The sequence below is a fragment of the Struthio camelus genome, chromosome 1, assembly GCF_040807025.1.
Source record: "Struthio camelus isolate bStrCam1 chromosome 1, bStrCam1.hap1, whole genome shotgun sequence".
NCBI lineage: Eukaryota > Metazoa > Chordata > Aves > Struthioniformes > Struthionidae > Struthio > Struthio camelus.
Genome location: NC_090942.1, coordinates 67,996,465 through 68,020,583, shown reverse-complemented (window position 1 = coordinate 68,020,583; position 24,119 = coordinate 67,996,465). Strand labels below are relative to the sequence as shown.

Here is a 24,119-nt window from a genome sequence, read left to right as displayed (position 1 = left end):
AGCAATTGTAGCATTTCAGTGAACTCTGACTTGGATGTAATAATGCCGCTTGCTTGAAATTGCACCCTGTGGACCCAAGACCATCTCTAATCTGCGGCTGAGTTTGGAAGGTTGAAGTAAGGCTGGACCACACTGGAAAAAAGTCACAGCTAATCCATCCTCTTCACACTGGAAAGGGAAGGATGGACAAATTTGCAGGATCATTTTCATTCATTACTTTGGAGTGAGAGATATTTAAGCCAGAAACTTCCATACAGCTTTTACTTGAAAGAACTTGGAGTTAAGAAAGCGTTTCCCCCTGGTGGACCTCAGAGCTCAGAGAAGAGATTTCGGTGGTATCTGGCTAGCTATATATTAAATAGGAAAAGAGCTGTTTTGTTTTCTCTTTTGGGCATCACAAAAATGACATTTAAAAGAAGGGTACAATTAACCAAGCACTCAACTATCAGGATCTGCCAATACTGAAGCTTTGCACTTGACCTCCACTCTGCATTCTTCACCTTTGGGAATGAGCTATTTACATAATTACAGTATTTCCCCGCTACATCTAAATGTATGTTTTTCCTCATGCTCCATCAAGATATGTCTAAATTAGATAGCGAGTAAAGGTCATGTCAAGGATATCTCTCGATCCTTCAGTAGAAGGGGAAGAAAAAAATTCAGAATTTTGGGGGGTGGAGGGGATTAATTCTCTCACATGTTTCTTTAAAAAAAAACACACAGTGAAAATGAGAACAACTAATCTCTTAAATTATAGCCAATAATTGGAAGAAAACCACATTTATTTAACTAACTTCTAGTGGCACTTTGAAAGCGGAATCAAAATTATTTAGGGGATACCTTGTGTCCTTTTCAAGGACTCTTGCAAAAGCAACGCATATCCAGGTTGCTCTCCATCTGCACAGAATATTACTAAAAGGTAATCTGACAAGCAGGATTTTTTCACTAATGCTACTAGCTTACGCAAGAAACTCTGTTTTCAGCGAGTCTGCAACCAAAGACCAGGGTGGAAATGACTGGTGGGGATGGTGAGGTGTTTTGACAGCATTGCTGCTTAATGTCGAACCCCAGCATCAAGTGGCAAAGGCAGGAAAAAAACCAAACAGAGAAAGAAAGAGGTAAGCACGCGTACGCGCACACACACAGACGCGCAAAAGGGAGTGGGAAACCAGTCTAGTCCAATCAACAGCAGGATTTCTGCTCACACTTACAACTGAAAACAGATAAAGCCCTTCATTTTTCGTTCTTGAAAGCGAATCCCCACAGCCTGTGTGGAGAAACGCTCTACAAAGTACAGACAATTCTTTGACTTCAGTCACTTTCAGAAGAGCTATCCTCCTTCCACCTCCCTGAACATTTTTCTATTCTCAGTCTTTCATTCATTAGTATTACTACTACGCTCTTATTGACTTTTCTTTTTATATGACAAACCCAAACACTCACTTTTGAGCCTGAGGTTCACTCCCCATACTTGTTTTAGGTGACTTCCCATCCTCTTTTTTCTTTCCACCTCAAGTTGTGTGACATTTGAGATGTTGCTTGAACCACACCTCTCGAGAAGTCAGGGTATTCAGCATCTTTTCTTGTGTTTGTTAAAACATGCATAACTCCTGGCTTTTTACTGTTCATTTTAGTCTGATGAAAGCTCCCTAACTTTTTACCTAGGTGATGTTTTAGTAATTTTGGGGTCAGCATCACAGAAGATATTTAGGAATCCATATAATTTGGATAGCGTCCAGTGAGACTTCAAGGAACCTCTGAAAAGCCTGGGCAACCCCTTGAATGTCTGTATGAAACTGGAGCTTGACGTGCCAGGCTCTCTGGTGCATTGCATTGCAACAGCTGCAACACGCGCCTTTTGGCTCCTAAATACCACAAGGGCCAGATTTGCAACCAGCATCAACATGAAAGAAATAGTAATGGGAGGGTTAAACCTCAAAGCATGCCCAGCACAAACTCCAGATTCCCAAAACTTGTAGCATTTGTATTATTCCAGAGAAACACAGCCAGAAGACAAAAGGTACAAGCCAGATTTTCCAGAGCTTGCTAGCATATTTCAGTATGGACTGGTTCTGTGCAAACTACTTCTGCCAAAGCAGCTAGTCTTTGCCAACTGCAATCTTCTCAGAATAAATAAATAAAATAAAAAGTACCAGCACCCATGTGAGAAAAGCTCCCCATACCTCAAGTTGGACACCGTATCTCCACTCAGTTCCAGCCAGCATTGAAAACTCTGGCCTTCAAGTTACAAGAAGCAGTCATTGCTTTAACCAGCATTTATCCCACCATACAGGAAAAAGAAATTTTCCTTGAACTTCAATACGCTGCTGAGAGTTGAAAGAGAAAGCAGTGAGAATATTTTCTGCAAGATGTGTTACTTTATGCTGGTATTTCTTGCAGAAGATAGGATTAGTTTCTTGCTGCCTTGCAGCATGATCAAGGGCAATGTAAGGATGATAATTAAGGGAATTCTATCACTAGCTGTCACAAGTGATAAATATGATGCATAATTAAACAAGCGGCACCTAGACTGCCTGGAGGAAACAATTATTTAGTGCTTTCGTTAGGACAGATTCATTTCTCTTCCATTTTTTCATTACGTTATTGCCTTTCACAAACCCACTGAAAAAAAAAATCAACAGCTTTACTGAAGCTCCTGCCATGGCAGCTGCCTAGAAACCGCCTGGTACGGTGAGAACCGTGATCTGTCGGCAGAAGGCCCACCTTGGGAGTACAGCAGGATCTGCATCTCCAGGAGAACACATGTGAAAACCTGGACGAGGTTCTCCAGGCCCAGTAACTCGAAGACCTCCCGCAGCGGGTAGTCAGACAGCGGGAGCTCGTTGGGGCCAGGCCTCTGGCAAACGATGGGCTCATAAACTCCGTAAAACTTCAGCGACCTGCCCGGAGGCGGCAGGGGCACCTCGTACAGGATGTTGTGGATGTAGCTCTCCAGGGGCAGAGGTGGCGGCTGCTGGGAGGTAACTGCCTTGTAGAGCTGGATCAGGAACTTCTTGCAAGCTTGCATAAAGGGCAGAGGAGTGATGAGGCATATGCATTTGGATACATAGAGCGTGTCTCTGCTAATATCATAGGAGTTGTACCGCTGGAGCTTGGCGAGGGAAGTGGCATCTCCCTCATCAATGCTGCTTGCCAGGGAGTCCATGCTGCACGAGGACGAGGCACAGACACTGCTGTACTGCTCGGCATTGTGCATCTGATAGAGCGTTTGCATGGCCGTACAGATTTGCTTGCTTGTAACCTCCTCATAGAAAGTGAGCACAAATCCGTATGTACGAGAGCCATCTTCTCGGGTGATGATGAACGAGTGGAGCTGCGGGTCTCTGCTATCTGCCTGCGTTCTGAAAGACAGCCCTTTGGGCATGCACAGCTAAGGGAAGAGGAGAAGAAAGAGATAAAGTTATCTGAGCAATAGTTCTATCGTCCTTGCTTTTGCTTTACAGACACATTCTTTTTCCACTGCAACATAACAAGTTATTTCACATTGTTAAACACAGTCCCCCTGAAAATAAGCCCAAAGAATGAACAACCTAGAACTGGTGCTACTTAGAAGAGTGTCATGACCAGGAAAATATCCTCCAAAAATCACCCATCTACTAAGTTATTGCGGACTTATCTTCAGTGCTTTTCACTGCCAAAGAGCCTCTGTCTCATTTATTTAAACATTATATAAAAATACTCAGCTTTTGCTCTCAGCAGCATATATTGTGCTCACTGTACTCTAAATTCAGTGAGTCAAGGGAGCATCTTATACCACTAAATTCAAATTATGTGCAACTCTTGAAAAGAAATGACTGATCATCCCTAATTTTCTTAAAAGAAAAGAAAATAATCGACAGGTAGCTGTTACCTTTACTTTCTTACTTAAGTGTTACAAAATAGCTTGGATTGGCAGAAGGAAGAATAGAAAAAAAATCTACGCAAGCCTAGTTTTTGATTTATCAGTCAGCAAAATATTTTGCAGTAATTCTATTACACTGAAGCATTTATCTGAGACATACCCCTAGGGATAAGTTGAGGCATTTTTCCAGACACTCCTCACAAATTCTATCAGCTGTCTAATACAAAATAACAAATTTCCAGCAAAACATGTTTGGATGTGCGTCAGCATGAAACTCATCCCGTTCTGACTAAATCAGTACATCTACAAGCCAAGATTTAAAGCTTCGTTTGTATCTTGCAACTGAAGAAAATGAAAGCGGGGTGGGGGAGAAAAACAGACAGAAAGGGACTTCAAAATGTTCCTGCTGTTCCAAAGGTGAGCACTAGGAGTCAACTTTGTGATGTTACTTTCAGAGCTTTGTAACATTATTTTCACTACCAAATAGGCTCTGTCTCATTTATTTAAGCATCATACAAAAACATTCAGCTTTTGTGGTCCAGACTTTACACCTCACAACATACCAGCAAGCCCCTAAGTTATCTAGGCTGACTCTTACCTGTTGCTCTAAAAGAGAATGTATAGGGCAGTAAGTGGCCTGTAGTTGGCAGAAGGATTTAATTCAATTGACAAGCTTTGCTGACATAAGCCATGAAATTGCAGCTTGAGCCATTTTTGAACAGCAGCCACATTTTCACTCAAAAGGTTTATAGTTTTTATTATTGAGGCATTAACAGTGATGCCACGGTTAAGGCTGGGTTGAAATTGTCCAACAAAGCAGAAACAGAAAATCCTTTATTCCTCACACTTTATTTAAATTTATTCTGTACAATAAGTGGCTCTCAACCTCATTTTTTGGCAGACTTATTTAATAACAGTTTATTTCTAGACTGCGAGCCTTTGATAGTGCCTTATCACATCTGATCAGTCTGAAGTCATAGGTTTTAATTGCAACACTATCAGAGATTATATTTTCTTCGTTTTACAGCCAAATACCTGGATAAGCAAATTATATGTACTGGAATAATCAAAAGCAGACAAGCATCAAGGAAGTTCAGACCAACAGAGACATTTTCAGAAGGCTGCATTAGACAGATTTCCTCCAGGCCTCAAAAATTATTCCCTCCTCCGTTGTACACTCATTCCACACACAGACGCAAGAACACGCATCTATTAACTTCCAGCCACAGCCTAGTATATGCAGAATTTCAACGTTTTAAGTCCCTGTCAACCCTGGCAAAGGGACTGCCCTTGTTATTAGACCTAGAACAGGACAGAGGAAAGGCAGAGAGAGAAACAAGATAGGAGAGCACTGCGGAAGGGGAGAGCGACCAAGAGTCACTTAAGCAGCAGCAAGCTTCATACAGAAAGGAAAGGGCCAACGCTCATTTTCAAGCAACACAGAAAGCTTCAAACTTGCAGTAGACTTAATGCACAAAAACTTTCATCTTACTGTCTGGAACATCAGTCACTTTCCATCTCATCTGTGCTTGCTACATACGTCCTAGGAGAGCGTTGGAGGAAAGCAGCTTGGGATGGGCTAGTGGGGTTGAAAGCTTTGCATGCTGGTAAAGCTAGCTGACTAGCTAGCTAGTGAGAAGACAGTCAGTCATCTTTATTGCATCTGTGTAGAAACACAGAAAACAATCCAAGATGACTGGCCAAAGGACAGAGTCTTCGTTTTCAGAGCACTTATCCACAGGAATATTTAAGCATATCTATCAGCAGAAAAAAAGTAGGATTAAATCCTACTGGCAGTAAGGCCCCTAACCAACAACAAGGGTTTGTTGAAGCAAAAGCAGCTGCACAAGGCAAGACAAGAAGATACAGACTGCTCAGCATCCTGTCTCTAGAAGCCAAGAGCGGAAGATGCCCCCCTTCCCTCAGCGCAGAAGCAGGACAACCAGCAGCTTCAGATGTTCCTCAACCAAAGGTTCCCTCTGGATCACAGTAGCACTGGGTTCCCCTACTCTCCATTAGATCCTCTACTTCCCCTTTTAATCCATGTGTATTTTTCACGTCTGCAACATGTCGTGTCAGCAGATTCCACATCTAAACTGGGCCTTGAGTGAGAGGATGGAGATACTTTAGCTTTTATTAAAGCCTGCTCTTCCAACATGACACTGGGTATCCTTTAACTCTTTTATTTGGGTACATGATTTTTTTTAAAATATGCAATACTGCCTTGGACTCCAGAAATACGTGCAAATATTTATGTACCTTGCTGAACTAGAGGACTAAAATAGGAGTTATTTCTTAAAAATTTCACTTTCCTCTGTAGTGAGGACTTCAGTTTGGTATATCACATGACTGCCACAGAATGGCCACAGAAAATAGCCTGTGACATTAGGCAGCGATAATCACAGCAAGCGGTGGAGGGAGGGGAAAAAAAATATTTCTCTATAAAATAGAACTCTATACTACTTTGAAATAGTATAATAGGGAGATAAAACATGGCTGGTAGGCAGAGTGATTTCTCAGGACTTCAGAGGTATATTTTTAAAGCGATAGAATGGCTTCAAAAGGCAATTGAAATTCCTTAGGCATCTAGCAAAGCCAGAATTCTCACAAGTTAACCTTCAAGGATTTATGCACTTTCTTCTCTGAGGAAAATTGCTTCTGGAAAACTCACATAAAACACATAGGCAGAACTAATACAGCAAGGAGAGATCAGAAAGGCCAATAATTGCCTCAAGGGATTCTGTGGGTATTGTGTGGGAGGTGGGTATTACTTTAAATGATGTTTTGGATCAAAACAATAAAAAAGTTTTCCAAAAGATAATTTAAAAGACTATTAAGCACCGCTGCTGTTCAGAAATGATTTTTTTTCCCCAGACACATTGCAAATGAAGGATGTATTCTTCAGCTTTTTGATTTCAGCTGAATGCAGTTCAGCCCAATTATTTTGTTTTAATAGGTCTCCTGTTGGTTTTCAGCATTCCATTTTTGTATGATAATATTATCACACTTCATGAACACTAGACATTTTCAACGGTAATATGAGGTACAACTAATGCAGCAATTCTCACTGTTGCCACTTGCTGCCATATTCCTGCCGCCTACCCTCCTTCGCTTCCTCTCCTCTCAGCATCGCCAACGCAGGAAAAAACAAAACTGCCTCTCCACTAACTAACTGGCAGGAGCAGCCTAAGTAGCTGAGTTATTACCACCTTGGCTGTGTTCATCAAGCATTGTTCCAGTTCCTTCGTGCTTTCTGTATATCCAAAGTAACGTGGAGACCTACTCCGATATCGCATCATCTCCAACAGTACGCATTTGGAAGCAGAGAGCGCAAAATCTTCAACCATCAGTGGGCAGGGGGACCAATGCTGGCATCAGGGGCATCTCTGCCTTTCTAGGCATGACTGCAATACCATGGTATCAGCTCTCAGCGTCATCGCTACTACTAGTTTGTGCTTTCACGCTAAATTTTTGGCATAATTTGACGCACACACAAAAAAAGTGAAAATTGAGATCTCATTTGGAAATTTCCAGACCTTCGTTATTGCAGAGAACAGTCTGAAAACATGACCTAAGTATAATTCAGACTGTATTTACAATAGCCATTTTATTGTGGTAGCCTGAGGCAGGCTGGTCCAAAGTAGCCACTCCTTAGCTCATCATCTCTCCAAAAGGGTGAGGGCCAGGGGATTATCTGGAATTAATATTTCAGGCTAGTTCTATTCTGATACAGCTAATATGTAATCCTGCTCTCCTCAGATGTGACACAAGTCTAAACTAGACTGGGGAGAAGGGGTTTCCCAATTGTCCAGTTATGAGTTAGATCCAATGCCCAGTTTCGAAAACAGCTGGCATTGGTGATACTGCTTTATAACATTATTATTACATCTGCTTACTTCTAAAACGTAATAACTGATGCAAGATGCCATAATTATAAAACAAAGAGCATTTTCTGTACTGGGAAGCTTATCTCGCATGACAGCAATTGGTTGCTCTTGTCAGCATTATGTTCTTAACAAGGACTTTGGTGATTTTTGGAAACATCCTTGAATACCAGCTCTTTGGGAAAATTTCCACTAGATCCTTGGTCTTTTAATTCTCCCTGCACACACACAAAACTCCAGAAATTCTGTCCTCTGTTGCCCTATCCATGGGACTTCAGCCACACAAACTAACTAATCTCAAACTGCGCTGACAGGAAAGAGTACAGAAAAGGCTTGCATTGGTGCAGAGATGCCATTAAAAACAAGCACCTCATAAAAGCTACAGTTTAGGCACGTTCCAGCTTTTGAGCAAAGAACCCTCTCTCCCTCTTTATATGCAGTATCAAAAACTTTGGTCCTCAGAAATTACTCATGGATATTAGTATCTTAAAAATTCCTTAGTATATCTCCTTTAAACCTGCTGACATGTATCCCGGGTGACTACTCTTCCTTCTCACCCAGTCACTGAGACTCATTTCATCACACACTAGATTTAATTAGAGTTAATGAGAGAAGTACAGTATTTAGCCTTTGTTTTGCCTGTAAGTATTTCCGTATATTTACGATCCCTCTTCCTCCGTTGACGTATCAGCTGGGATGCTTAGCGGGTGCCTTCAGGCCCAGCAGAATTAAACCACCGAGCACGGAGGCAGGTGCTGCTGTAAACAACCCAGGAACCATTTCAGAGCGGAAGCTGCTGGGGAACAGTTCGGTTGCAGGATTTCTCCACCTACCATGTTGACGGCATCCTGATCGAAGGGGTTCCACTCTATGTTCTGCGGGTAGTGAGCCAAAACTTTGGACTTGAAAGTTCTTCTTAAGGGACTCTGGTCAAAGTTCTCTCCTGCAACAAACGAAGAAATGATGACTTGTCGCAACAGCAGTACCTCAGCAGGAGCTGGCCTGCGCAGTTTTGTTTCACTAGCGAGCGGCTATATGAGATCTGAAGCGCTTTTTTACTCCCAACTTTCAAAAGAGAAACATCAAAGATTCACACTCAGTCAAGTCTTCCCTTCCTTCCCACAAAAATCTTGCCACAGTTGCAACATAGCTTCCAACTTAGTATTTACCGCATGGCAATTTTTTGGTAAGAGAAAAATTAATGCTTGAGTTTAAGGGAAAAGACCCTAGAGTCATCTGAATCTCCGTTTTCCCCTACAGTTTGAATACTAGAGATAGCTTTCCTTAAACACTGAAAGAGCATTTTCCCTAAAGTGCCTAAGAAACTATCTGATGGTCATAAAAGGTTTAAACACCTCTCAGCTCTTCCAAATTCTTCAAGGCTTCACTATAAATGCTTCTTATATTGCAGGTCCTGCATGAAGATTAAACATGTATTTCTTCTGTGTCAAATTTCAAGGACAAACTTTTGCCACACACAGAGATTCCAGAAAGTGCAAAGAGAAAGACTAAAATAAGACTTCCAGCGGAAACGCATCTAGTTATCAGGATACAAATAGTGTATTTCAAGGTGATACTGTTAAAAGAGTTTCCACTGCTGGAAAGTCTACAGTACGCAACATAGTAATCAAAATAAGAAGTTCTTAAAATCTATTAATTACACTACCATACAACTACTTTTTTTTCCATTGCATTTCCAAGCATTGATTCTTGATCAAGATATTAAATTACTAATTTCGGGCTTCTTTCTTTGAAGGCCACAAGTGGGTCTTGAACTATCATCTCCCATTCTGTTCCTTTCTCACCTAGGAGACAAGAACAGGACGAAAGCCTTAAGTTCAAGCTGTTTTCACCAATGTTTTCACCAAAACTTACTTGGCACTCAAAGGCTTGTTTTGAGACTTCCATGTGTTACTGAGATACTTAAAGGAAAAAAAAAAAAAAACTATGAAATAGAATTTGATCTCTTTTCTTTAAAATATAAATATTTTGATTTCTCTTTATAATTAAAAATAGAACCAAGATTTTACTCTTTTTAAATGGTAGGTTATTTTGGCCGGAAAAAAAAATTCAACTATTTCGCAAGCTCTAAAGGCAACCCACCGTTCCTGCAAGAAAGATAAAAACTATGAGTTTACTAACGTCACTCTGCCCTTCTCTGAAGACAAAGTGGACTATGGAAATGTAATCTGTGCTTGCCAAGTTACATGTCACAACCCAACGTTAGCACAGCTAATAGCGTCCTAAGTGGTGTTGCAAATCAGTTCAGGAGTTACCCAAAGCTTTCTGAGGCCATTTGGCACATTTGACACATGCCCTTTGCTCCGTGAGAAGCACAGTCTACACAATCATTTGGTTCACGGTGAGCTAATACACATTTTTTAATACAGGAAAGCTATGCATCAGCATTAATTGAAGGAAGTTACTGCACAAACTGCTTCTTAAAGCAATGCTTCTCAGTCCTTGCCTTGTAGAGCTGAAATCTGCAGCCTACTGAGTGGAACGCCAGATAGTAAAGAAAAACACAGTTGCAATGCACATTTCCTGGCAAAGCCTCACAAACTGTTTGCTGTTTGTGATATTGCTTTAAAGTTCCTCACTATACGTTTTTTTTCTTTTTTTTTTCCTCCAGATTGAGGGGGGGAAAAAAGCTATGTACTAGAATAATAAATGCATAGAAACTCTTTAAAATGCCTTCAGTTTAGAGAGCAGGATCAGCACTGTCAGAGGTGGATTCACTTCCCTGCCTTTAAAAAAGGCAGGCGTCTCCTCTGACCCTGCTTATAGGGCCAATGCCACAAAAGCGATGCCAGCACAAGAGGAACAGCTGGAGGAACAAGAGGCAAAGGTCGGGAACTTCTTGCACCGACCTCACCGCCAACGCCAGCCACCCGCCTGGCCGGGAAGAGGAAGCAGAGGCTTACGCCATCGCTCCCTTCTGCGAGGCCATGCGTCGGTGGTGGGAAGTTCCTCGAGATCTGCGAGTCAGCTCTGACGGTGCTGCACTTCCCGCGCTGTGACAGCTGCTGCGCCGGCCACCCTCAGGAGCCAGGCAGAGGGTCGCTACCCCAGTTCCAAACATGTTCGAAGAACGGCTTTAAAACCTTTTCTTTCCAAAGATTTCTTTGGGATTTTAAGGATAGAGGTGTTTTTATTCAATAGCTCATTCGTAACACAGTATTTAAACATGTGCTCATTTTTACCATGTAATTTATACACATGCACCCATCTAATACTTTTGTTGCATTATTTTTTCTAGCACTCTGAATGTTTTGTTTAATTTTGGTGGATGCTTGGTGCGGAGGGGAGCAAATAAGCCTTTACAAGGATATTTTGTACTTGAGAGGAAAAATGTCCAAGGTGATGCAATGCTACAGGCATATTTCCTGGGGCAGGAACAAATGCAAATGTTAAAATGTGAAGAGCTCTGGCAGGGGAATCCAGCCTGCTTCTGCTCAAGGCAACCCAAAAATCCAGCAAAAGCATGTGCATCGTAGAAATGATGAAGAAAACTGGATCAAATTAAAAGATCTCACGGTTTAGCTGATTAGCTTACCACATCTTTCAACTTGAACAAGAGTTGGCACTAACTTCCCTGGCAGTCTAGAGTACAAGATGAAGATCCTTCTCATGATCTGTTACTTCAGCTGACTGAAGTACACAGAAACAGGGAATACTGCTCTATTATAGAACACAGCACTAGAAGAAATCTCTTATTTTTGTCTAGAAGCTCTTTGTTGAGGTACCGAGTTCTATAAGATAAAAATCTCAGCAAGCAAAGCCAGCAGAAATGTTCTCTCCAGGTAGGCACTTAAATGTACTTGGCCACATTCTTGATTCTTAGCATCAAACAGTAATTAATGTGCTTGCATAATCAAGTAAACAGGCATGAGGTTATTTCTTAATTGGCTCTTCAACCCTCTTCACATATCTACCTTAGAACTGTGAATTAGCAGAAAAGCAGATATTCAATGGTAAATTTGTTTGGGTGCTTCTACTATAACTTCAAAGAGCATCTACAGTATTTCCTCAAGTTCTCCATAGCTAACAGAAGGCGACTGCTGCAGTCCAGCTCTGTGTAAGGGTTCGCCTTTCCACGACTGAAAAATGTCATCGTGAGGTTCAGTGACACTAATAGCACTTTCGTTCACAGGACCGGTCCTCTGCAGATTCTTCAGGGGGCAATTTTCCCACCTACGTTACACAGGTGTTTTAAAAACACCTTTTGCTTGATAAACAGGCCACAGAGATGACAGTTAACAACTACATTGATTAATCATCTAGTGCCAGCGCATAACTGCAAATGGGAGTCCTAGTAGCAATACAACTTAATCACGTCTTTTACTCTTTCTAACGCCTGTGCTCATCTGTAGGCCCCAAGGAGATCAACGTGCTAAGAACTTTTAGCAAAAGACAAAGTTTTATGTAGTTACAGCTATCTGAGTGGAAGGGAGTCATGCAATTAAGAATCAGATACATTTTCCTGATAAACCTTTCAATTCCAAAATCACTTTTCCATGCTCATTCTCTAAAACAGATACTGTTTCCACAGTATAGGAACCAGAGTTAAAACCTATACTGGTATGCAAGGTTGGACAGGGGGAAAAAGAATTATATATATCAATGCTTCCTTACCACAGCTATGTTTTCCTCAAGTGATTCACTTCCACTTTTAATTGCACTCCTGTCATACATTTGTATTTTGCTTAAATAGTGCAGCCCCCCTGTTCAGTACTTGGCTAATCCTGTCCAATAAAGATCATGGTGTCATCCTCTTACTCTTAAGAAAAATGAAAGAGTTGCTGCAATTTCCCCTTAGCAGAAATCAGGCTTGTGGTTTCTCCCATCAGAATTTCAACTGACAATTGTCTGGCTTTTTGTGCGAAGGTAGTTTGTGGGGGCAGAGGGGGGAAATGCAGAAAAAATACATTTAGCTAAGTCTGCCACTTTGCCACCGTCTAAGTTAGCCACTCCTTCGGGCCAGGGGACTGGCATTCCCATGTCATTCAAAGGCCAGACCATATGACGTCAGTTCAGTCCGCAGGCTTTACCCCTCATTTTCAGAAGTAACGGCAGAGGGAACCTGCTCCCAAGGCCTTCACTAAGTTAAAGATAACATGAGTTATCAGTGCTTCACACCTCCAGGCAGCAGGCTTTGCATCTCCTCCACTGTGGCGAGTAACCGACTCTTTACAGGTAGAAGACTTACGGAGAGCTGAATTAACTGAGCACTTTCGAGTGAAAGCCATGATTTTTCAAGACAGGCTTGAAAGCATGTGGGACGGGGGGGAAAAGAGCAAAAACACACAAATTTCAAAGAGCCCTGAAGAGGCTGCTTTACTTGTATGGCCTTTTCAGCTCGCTGCTCAGACAGGCATCCCAACACTAGTGCTGCCTCCCCAGCCACTGCCAAAGGAAATGACAGCTGTGACACTCCGTCCATCTAGCACAACCACTGATCTGTTTTCTTCTTATTTTTGTTTAATCTAGCAGTAACTGAAAAGCTTCCTACTGCTATAGCGTTTAAGGCTGCATATGACATTTCTTTATCACTACCAGAGCTGTCTGTGTCCCAACAACGCTGCTCTGCTAGCAGCAATGGAATATAGAGGTGCTTGTCTGAGAGGGTATATCTGGCAGTAATTAATTATTGATATGCACCAGCACCTGCTCCTGAGCACAAGATTTCTGAAGCACCTTGTATCCAAGGCCTGTAAAGCAGTTCACAGGTAAGAGAAATGAACATGTGCCTCTATTTACTTGCAGTTGCTTGAGACTTGTGCACGATGTTTTCCATTTCCCTTGAGCATTCCCTGCTCAGATACAAACTGATCTGGGGAGAGGAGCGGGGAGAGGAGAGGTCAGATATAGAAGCATGGAGGACTGGGAAAACCTCTCCAAGTTTCCAGCAGGAGCAAGAGGCTTCTGCCACCTTGATGGGGGCTCACACTGGTAGCGCGCTGTGGGCAAGGGAAGCCTGGCCACCCTCCCTCTGGGCCAGGGGAGATCCGCTGCATACTGCCCCACGCACAGAGCTGGCAGGGTTTGGGCAGCCCTCCTGCAATGCCAACTCCAGGAGGAGGGCCCAAGGCTGCAGCATCCAGTAGGAAACAATTTCTCTAAGCTTTGAGCTCAACCACAAGCTTTGGCTGCCTTTGATGAGGTCTCTCACAGGCAACCTTGAGGCGCAGAACAAGCTCAACCGCTGCTGTGCTGCACCTGGACCACAAAAGGCAGCCAGACACCACCATGCTCTGGCTGTGCTCCTGTTGCACCTTTAATGTGCTGGCTTCAGCATGCCCGAGACGTGGGGACGGCACGCTTGGGACATTTCTGACATAGCAGAACACGAGTCCGTGGCAACGCTGTAAGCGCAGGACTCGTGTGAGCAGGGGAGAGGCGAGGATGGGAGGAACACCCTGCCTGTTGTAGGTCCTCCTAGCACTCTCCTGCAGGGTAAAAGAGTTTCACCTGGCTAATTCCATCCAATGGGAGTTTCGCACCAAATCCACATGCCATCCTGGGGCAGAGAGCAGATCCCCTTCGCAAGGGGCCCTGTAGGCTCCCTTTCCTTCCCTTACCACACTACATCAGTGTCTGTGGTGGAAGAGCTTCATGAAAGGAGCACAGCTGGGACACACTCTCAGCCAGGGCTGAGCCCCTGCAGGGTCAATGGCACCTCGGGGGACACGACTGCGCTGTGAGCGAGCACCACACCAAAGGACTCAGCCTGGACCTATATAAGCTCCCAGTACACACAGAAGTGGAGCTTTACCTACCTGTCTGGGGAATCTTCTGCAAGTTGGACAGTCCTAGTTTGCGGTGGAGGTGAAGAGGGAAAAAGGAAGGGTAAATGTTGCATGGGGCCTGATGCTATCTTGAGTTTAAGCAGTCCTCAGACACCAGAGCAGCACTGCCAGGCACCAGAGCAGCACATCGGGACTACTCATAAAAACAGGCAGATCAATCCTGGAAGACTTTGCCATAGGAAGTAGGTGGCACACTTACTAACCCCACCAAATACAGCTGTGCCTTCTACTTCTGTTTCCAAGTTAGCCTTAGGAATTACATCACTAGGAATACACACACATATTTTTTACTGTCTTCATCTCCTTTTCCATAATAATCATTCTCCAACAATCCGATAGACAAAAAAATCTAGCATAATCTTGAACAACTGGAAAAAAAGAAGGCATATTTGCCCTTAAGCCACGCTAATCATGAAAAAAACTTAGGATTTCAATCAGCTTTTGGATATGACCAGTAATTTGTATGCTACTGCAAATACTTGTACAGTCATTTAGATGTCAGAGATATGTAAAAAACATTGTTTTTGAAACAAACCTGGCTTTAAGAAATCTGGCTTTTTCGAAGACAGCAGTAACAATGTCCTAGTAAAGTGATAACATGGAGTTCCTATGATCCAGGAAAGTAAGTGGCACAAATAACTTACCTTTACTGAGTCTCGGCAGGATTTGCATTTTTTTACTACGGTGTCTTAAAAAAAAAAAAAAGAAAGAAAGAAAGAAAGACCACTCCCCCACAATACAATTTTCTCAACAAACAATCGTAGGACAAAAGAGAAGAGCCAAGAAACCATACTGGAGTGAATCAATGAGTCATTAGTGTGAAAGGACAGAGCATTGCACCTCACACACATCGCTGCTCTGGAAAGCCAGGCATGGCAAGCTTTTAAAGAGGTTGCACAATTTAGATAAGAAACAATACAGAGCTATAACAGAAAGCAACCTGCATGTCAGGGTGAAATATCATCATTTAGCCAAACTACCAGAAAATGCCACAACTGACCCCGAAATGAGATGAGAGACTCGGCACATGACACTCAGATCCACACTGACAAGCAGCTAGAAGAGCACCCCACAGCAAGCAAAACCTTCTTGGCAAACCTGAGGAAAAGCATCCATACTGGAAATGTGCTTTATATTATCAACCCTCAGCACTGGTGGCTGCAAGCTGCTGAGTCACATGTGACAAATTTTATTTAGCTTGTATTTTAGGCAAACAGTGAATTTCGATTGAATCTACTACACACTTTTAAGTGCTTGCTTGCTAACTTGCAAAATAGAATTAGCAAAGCACATTAAAAATGAAGCAAGTATCAAATGTGAATTGAATACATATTCTAAAATATTAATGGCCAGATAACAGTACTATGAATACAGAGAGTAACATCGTATTTGATGCATGATACCCATCCATGTAAACAGCATATCTCAGAGTAAGCTGCCACTCAGAAGTAAATTAAAAGTTTAATTTTGAATGAACTCCTTTAACTTTCAGAATATTTTAGAAAAAAAATCATGGAAGTATTTTTTTTTAATTATGTAAAATGTGTCAGATTCAAGTTTCATTTCAGTTGGATACTACATCCTATCTAATGACACTTTCAAACAACTTGCATCTTCCCTTGAAGGCACTCATTTTTAAAGAGTAATTTAATTCCTCTTTTAAAGCAAATGTTGAAATAATGGATGGTAGATCAAGCAAAACTATGCTAATTTCATTTCAAAGGAGAAACAACTCAAAACCAGAAAACGAGCATCTTTGCTATTTTGGGTAAAGGATAATTTTCCTAGAGTTGTGAGATTGTCAGCCATGACTGCTTCCATGTGAGGAATCATATTTAAAAAATTTAGAAGTTCTAAGATTTAAGCATGTATATTTTAATTATCGCAGCTCCAGAGGCATATGAAAATAGGTACTAAATAGGCAAAGGCATCCTTTCCCCACACCCTCTGGTGCAGGGAACATGAACTATCTGCAGCCTCTTGTAAGTTCTGGACCGTAGACAGGAATCCACGTGACCACAGAAATAAAAATATCTTTTATTCCTTTAGAGGAACCTGCTGGAACGTGAATATGCACAGTACTGTACATCATGGTGACAGCCTCTTTGATAGCTATTTCTAATTAAAAACATTCAGCACATCCAGCTATGTTGTTCCACTGCCGACTGAACTCTGTGAAGCTTCCCGGATATCGGCATGACCCCGCAGGAGAGGCGAGCGCTGTACAACAGAGAATGGAGAAAACAACACGGGAACAGGAAAAATAATGCTTAGCTGGAGAGCATCTAAGCTGCTCGCTGCTGGGTGCCAGAGCCGAGGACTTCGAGTAGCGCCGAAATTGTGCTCTCCTGCTCTTCCCCTCGGGGAACCAGTGGGTCACGAGTCAATACGCAAGGACATTAATTCAAAGGCAGTATTTTCTACCATGTGTTCCCATAATCTTACGGTGCAGGAGGGAAGTGATATGAAGAGGAGGACAGGGACGAGGCAGACAAAACAGTTTTCTTCCCAAAATTTTAAGACCGACGTTCATTCAGCAGGAAACCTTGGTCTGTAAGATAGTTGGCTGGGTTTTCTTGGGGGCAGGGGTGGGGTGTAGGAGAGCAATTTGGGAGCAGAGGAGGGGACAGGCCTGAGGAGGTGGGCAAGGTTTAAACCACCTAGTGAAGCTCTTGCATTTCAATGTTTAAAAGGTTCAATGGGTCAGATTTAGGCAGGAATGCACAGTGGGCTGTGTGCCCCACCAATACGTCTGTGCTGTTTAGCTTTTTATTTGTGTGTATGTAGACCTCACTAATGTTGTTATTTAGATCTAAAATTTAAAATATGCTGCCTTTAGGTTTCAGGAGCTGAGTCTGAAGGAGTATCTAGCAAGAACCGGTGGAGATGGACCTTGCAGTATCCTCGCAATTAGTATATTAGTATTAGTATACTAATAAATAAAATTAGTATACTAATATACAAGATATCTTTTGGCCTTTACCAAGCACACACCAAAGCTAGCATATCATATACCCATCAGTTCACTTGACGCTGCTAGAGGCATTTCTTTGGGGAGGGGAAACACATCTGCCAAGAGAGCTTCAGGGAGAAGAATAAAATTTACCAGATATTGATTCAAATTAGGTAAGAGAATGAAAAGGTGCAGTTTTAAAATCTGACCCTTAATTTGATCCAAGGGAAACTGAAAGATGGAAAATAGAGAGATCCAGAGGGTCTGGTGATTGTTTTGTCCTTAACCCCTGTTTACCTGAGGCTTTGTTTGTAGCATCTGAGCTCTTGCCATGGAGATCTGCTTCTAGCCATTTGTACAAGACTACACAAATAACAGAGATAAAAAAAAAAAAAAAGCAAGTATGAACAAAATGAAAAGATGCACAAATGTACTGGGGGAAGGGAAAAAATGTGAAACAAGCACACTCCCCTTTGAAACGTCTCTTCCCCCCACTACTGGCAATAGGTAAATTCATGCCATAAATAAAAACTTCAGTGACTGTATTAGTATGAAGTCCTTGAACACATTGACAGACACTGTGGAAATACCTGTCAAAATTAGCAACAAGATTAAATTCTAAGTACTTCAAACAGCTTACTGCCACAGAGTTCCCCTATTACGAAAGACAGCTTGGTTCATGTTTAAGCCATTCCAGAGCCTGTGAAACTTGGGCAAAAATTATTTAACTGATGTCAAATCAAAACTAGGAGGTTTTCTTTAGTATAATACTGTTAGACATGTTGCTACACTTTCAATACTGCATTTTCAGGACTTTTTAAAGGTACCTAATAGTTACATTCATCATTTCTGTCTCATAATAGGGTGTTTTTAGGCAAAGACTCAAATAGATAAGCTCTATATTTATAACTCGGATGAATAAACTTCCCATAACAGCTACCCCAGCTCCTGCAGAAAAGCAAAAATGTTTCAAAGACACCACACCACAAAAAAAAAAAAAAAAGGTCCCAGTCTTATGCTACGTAAAGGCTTTTCATAATCGTCTTTGGGCTAAATTTATTTTTACAAACCTGAAGCATATATTAATATCACAGACCTCTCTAGTCATTCAGTTTCTAGATATAAATTTACAGCAGATTTCCACTCCTACCCTCTTTATGAGCTGTTATAATCAAGGCACCCTTGGTTTAGAGGGCCCAGAGGACTCTGTTAAGCACTATTTTCTGGAAGTGCAGCCCACTGCAGGAGACACAAATACTTTCAATAAAGATTTTCAGATTAGAATTTGTGCTTTGGCATAATAATTTTCATGTTCCTGTAGGAGACATCCGAAAACAACTCATATTCAAATCTGCAGGACGATGGTTTTCTACTCCAGGTGTCAAGCTATTCCATCCCATGTTTTGAGTTGTTTGAATTTAAAAGTTGCATAAATATTAATGTAAAGGGAACAAAACAAGCAATTGCCTGCAGCTGTTGTGGGAACAGATTGCCAGGACATTTGTTTTAAGCTCCCAGTCCAGAAGAATACAAAAAGCTTATCTAATTTTTGACACAGAGTCATGTCTCAGTTTCGGCCACAATCAGGACTCCAAACCCTTCTGGTTAAAAGCTGTTAGCCAAAGCTGGTGACCGCCCTTGTTAACCACCAAATAACCACAGCGCCTTTACAACCGACATGCTGCCAGCACAGCTCTCCCCAAACGTCCTTTCCAAAATTGTCATTCAAAGGGAATTAAGGCACTGAGCTTCCCTATACCTAGCCACCACCTCCGCAACAGGAGCAAGCAGCGAACAGCAGAGATTTACAGCTGGGGCACGAAGCCTGGCTGGGACAGCCAGATGTGCCAGGGCAGGCTCTTTGGCTTTGCTACCTGCTCCAGTATTTTGGCTGTCGATACCAATCATACAGCTAAGCAGCCACAGAAGTTATGGAAATCCCTGCACAAGAAGTCAAATGGCAGACGTTCATTAACAACAGAGGTGTAAGTACAGAGCTACAAACGTGTTCTTTATACGAAGACACTGTAGGGAAACACAATGGTTATTGCCACAAAACAATTGCACTCAGAAAGGGCTTAATATTTCAACAATCCTTTTTAAAAAGAGATTTAGTCATCTAAAAGAGTTACTGCTTAAGTCTAAATAAAGAGAAAAGGTGAAAAACTAACATGAGCAACTTAGTTTGCCCATCATCCCTTCCTTCTGACCTTGATTAAAATACCGCCTATCTGCTTGCAGAGTAACATTATACAGTACCAACGCTGTCAGCTTCCCAAAATAGCCACGCTCCCAGCCGCCAACAGATCAACAAAGACATCCCGCCACATGGGAAAACAAGCATGAATTACACAGTCTGCTTTGTTTAAAACTGCATCATAATCTGGTCACTCCCATATTAAAAAAAAAAAAAAAGTCATGGCTTAAGTTATATGGGTTCCGGGGTTGTTTTGGGGGGCAGGGAAGGAGGGGGGGTTACTAAACGGGTAGGTAGGCACAGCACTCATATACCTTGGAGTCTGACCCAGAGGCTTGAATTGATTAGCAGAAAACTGAAACAGGTGTAAAACTGAAGCTAAACTTGTAAATATAGGGAAGAAAGTTGTTATCGATGTCTCAGGCCTTTGTTTTCACTAGAAATGAAGACATACAGAATTCACTCATGACTTTCCTGTTGCCAAGCTGATTTTCCAAGCACACACTCCTGATCCACCGCTTTGCGTTATACGGAGAGCAGGTCCCAAAGATCTTTGGCCTGTCCTGTTTGTATAAAGTACAGGCAAAATTTATCTCCTTATTGCACTTTTATACTCAAATCCAGTGCTCATTTTGGATACTGGTTACAGAACGAATAAGCATTTGCACCAATCTGGAAAACACACTGAGCAAAAATTTAAAGTTAAATTAAGCTTAATTATTTTTAAACCGCCTGTTAACCTTTTGGCTAGAGAACTTACATAGCAAATGAGCAATGTATGTGACCATATGAAACCAAAGGGTTTCAAATCCATCTCTCGGTTCCCAGAATAACATTAATGATGGAACTCACATGAATGAAAAATGTGCCCTAAGCTCTGAAAATTTAACCCCTCCTAAGTCCCTTCTAACTCATACACACATTGATCAAAGACAATCGAGGACAGGCTAAAACTTGAGACTCCTCCCCTGCTCCTAAGCCAATATCCTAAATGTCTGTGTTAAATCTGGCTCCATTAGCTTTGCATTCTTTATCACATAACAGATCGTATCTTCAGGGAGAAGGCATCTCAGATTAGCCTGCTGCCAACAAAGCAGGAAATATGAGTTTGCATCTTCCATTCATGGTGAGGACAGGACTGGATCCAAGTCTGTTTCAAGAGATACGCTAATGGTTAGGCTGCTAAGGAAAGCCCAGCTTCATCTTTCCTTCCACCAGCTGCGTTAAAAGTAGGCACAATCCAAGACGACTGGGACAGTAGTCCTAATCCTGCAGGCACAGGGCGTGCTCTGAGCAGACCTACTGAAGTGGGTCCTGGGGGGTTTTAGGTGCCCATTCACTAGCCCTCTGGACACAGAAATCAACCTGCCCCAGCAGAAACAAGTTTGGGGCAGGAAAGGAGAAGACCTGGAGGCCCATGTGGAAGTCTCCCACGGAGGCCAGGTCTTGCTTGCTGAGCGGGGCTGGTCACTACCGCAGGGTGCGTGTGCCACCACCATCAGCGGCACCACGCTAGGCGCCAGCCAGCTCCGTAGGCAAAGAGAGGCCAAAGCATGTCCTGAGAGAGGAGCCGGGCTCGGGAGCCAACAGGGGCACTTGCCTGCAGGCTCAGGCTGACCTGTTAAGGAAGAAAGGGCGCTTCAGAGGCCACCACATTTGCTATGAAGTTTAGGTGGCTTCATGTTCAGCGTAACATCCATTTCCCTCCTGGCTCCACAAATTTAACTCCCTCCATGGACTGAATACAGAATGAAGTACCCAACGCAAAGGACATTTTATACAGGGCTCCCTTGATGTTTGCTCTTTTCCTACTCATTTACTCAATCAAGTTAAAACATAACAGATTTCTGTGTTAAAACACAGTGACATTCTCAGATTGGTTTTGGAAACACACACACGCACGCACACACAGAGCAGTTTCTATATCTATATATCTATATATGTCTATATATATATGTATATAAAATCTTAAAATAGATTTTGTCCTCTATTCCATCAGGATACTGGTAACAAGAGTTGTCTCTGATCTGCTTTATCACAGTTGGTATTTTTGGAGATGAGAACAGGGGAAAAAAACAAAAAAAAAATCTTGTCATCCTAAAATTCCCATACCATTACTGGTTAGGTTTGTGTGCAAGAATGCTGGAAAAGAAGGGGAATTTTCCAGTAAATTTTGCTTTGGGGCTTTTTTAGTACAAGAACAACAAGTTTTTTTTAGTTACAGTATGTTCAGAGATCTTTTAAATTGGGCTCTATTAAGATAGATTTTTTTTTTTAAAGCCATTTCACTCCACACATCACGCGCTGAGATTTGAACGCCCTTACTCATCAGGACGGCAAGTTGCAGGTGTTCTCCTACTTGAAGTTAAGGGCAGTTTCCAAAAGCTGTGTTGTTACAACAGCAGAGTGAGAATAACTTCACTGGTAACACCTTCTGTCACTGTATTTAAGCGCGGCTGGCAAATCAGTACAAGAAAAGAAAGAAGCTTAATTTGTCCTGGATCTTTTTCAACACTAATCAACGCTGACATAAACGGGACACAGAGATGCCCATCCCACAGCTTGAGCAGTCAGATAGGTCTGGTTTTCAGTTTTGCTTTTGGGGGGCTTTTTTTGTACCTGTCTCACACAAGCTTGAGGTCTTAGTACTGTTACATTGGCCGATACACACTTCTGTTTTAAAGAAAGTCCTTGTTTTCTGATGTAATTTGCGTCTCTGATCCCTTGATGTGCTCAGCCAAAGAAAAGATCCAAAGGACTTCATTTTTTTTCAGTCGTCCACTTCAAAGCCAGCCTGCAAAATGCTATCTTTTACATACATTAGCACTCTCCAGATATACAGACCGCAGTGATCAGAGGGAAGTTATCCCTTCTTTCTGGAAAAAAAACCTTTTTGGTTCAGACCGCAAAACCCCCAATCTACCTGTAGCCCGCACACCTGGGGCAGGGATGGCCTCTCCCCGCTCCCTGCAGAGCCTGCCCACGTCCAAGTCCTTCAGACACCTGATCCCACCAGCAGGGCAGGAGAGGCGGATTTAGAGAGGGCGGATGCAGAATTAGCTCCTCGCTGTACGGAGTTACGCTTTTTTATACCCTTTATCAAAGGATTTACTGCAAGGCAACACTTGCCTGTCAAAGGCTGCACCTGCTAAGCATTACGAAAGCTTTGTTATATATGTGTTTGATGGGTCCAGCAGGGAGAGAACTTTGCAACTTGCAGTCAAGAAAGCTCTTTTGTTGGCGTGAAATAGAAACACTCCCTTGTGTGGCACAAACTTGACATTGTTCAAGGGTTATTGAGAAACTGCCGTTCAAGCCACTGCCAATAAAAGATTGTCCTTGCGTCAGTCTCCAAGAGCCGGTCTTCTGTCGGTTTTCAATGACTGCATCTTTTCACAAAAAGGAAAGCCAAAAATCTTTCCACATCCTGAGAAGTCACACGCGCCTGCAGGCCAGGCTCCGAGTGACCCCGAGCGGAGAGGGGAGCGAGGACCGCGGCTCACGCAGCTGCCATGTTGCTAGGTCAAAAACCACTCCAGAAACCGTTTCGGTTCGGAAGATACTCTCACACGCTTGAGCCCAACTGGACTACAGTAATTGGAGATGAACATATCTCCGTAAAAGCTTCTGCTGTGTGCAAAACTGCTACTGGAAGAACAAAAGATTTATACAACATGCTGTGTGAGACATTTCCTCTTAGCGCTCAAAAAAAACCAGCAATGGAGTTCGGTCAATTAAAAACGTTAAAACACTATGTTAAGAGGAACAAGTATCATTATGTTGAAAGGAAGACCAATTCTTGTAACTTTTGTAACTCTTCAGCTAAAATCTTCTGCCACCAGCACCTCTGCAGTAACCTCTGTGTATTGATCAAAACCATTCGCGCTAAGAAACTACCTGAAGATCAGGCTGCTGCCAATGAATTTGTACAAGGGGCCATTAAAAAGCTGTAAGCACACAGTAATTGCGCACCTAAGGCACATGAAAAATATTCTCTATGCCTTAAGTAAACCGTGACTAGTTAGATACCTTTTTTTTCTTTTAATTGCAACAGAACTTTATATATTTCCGACAAAGCATAAACAATCAGATTTATGCTTTATAACTGCTGACTGTTTTGTGGCCAGAATCCAAGCCTCGTGAAAATACAGAAGGCTTAAACCAGGGCTCAGTCACCATACCACAACAAAGTGTCAGGATTCAGATTCAAAGACAGAGACCCGTACTGCTAATTTCATTTCTGGATCCAGACTGTACTCCAGATGGAAAACTCGGAGCACAACAACATTTCTACCATGCCTCTACATTTCGTTCACATCCCTAACAAAAGGGAGCCCAGAACCAAATCCTTTGGCTTCTCTTAATGCACTGGAGAGTATCAGGCGCCAAAGCCTCTCTGTAAAGCTGGGTCTTC

At 42.3% G+C, this 24,119-nt stretch overlaps 1 protein-coding gene across 2 annotated transcripts in view; it reads right to left on the bottom strand.

Moving 5' to 3' along the window:
* DENND5B (DENN domain containing 5B) overlaps positions 1–24,119 on the bottom strand; it is a 120,897-nt gene that overhangs the window by 52,854 nt on the left and 43,924 nt on the right. Inside the window, exons 2-4 of one of the 2 annotated variants that reach the window (XM_068946134.1) lie at positions 17,806–17,871; positions 8,580–8,689; positions 2,725–3,391 (exon numbers count right to left, since the gene is read on the bottom strand). In XM_068946134.1, the coding sequence (XP_068802235.1) occupies positions 2,725–3,391; positions 8,580–8,689; positions 17,806–17,871 (843 nt within the window). The remainder of the gene's footprint in view (positions 1–2,724; positions 3,392–8,579; positions 8,690–17,805; positions 17,872–24,119) is intronic. The other variant, XM_068946141.1, reaches the window with a different exon arrangement.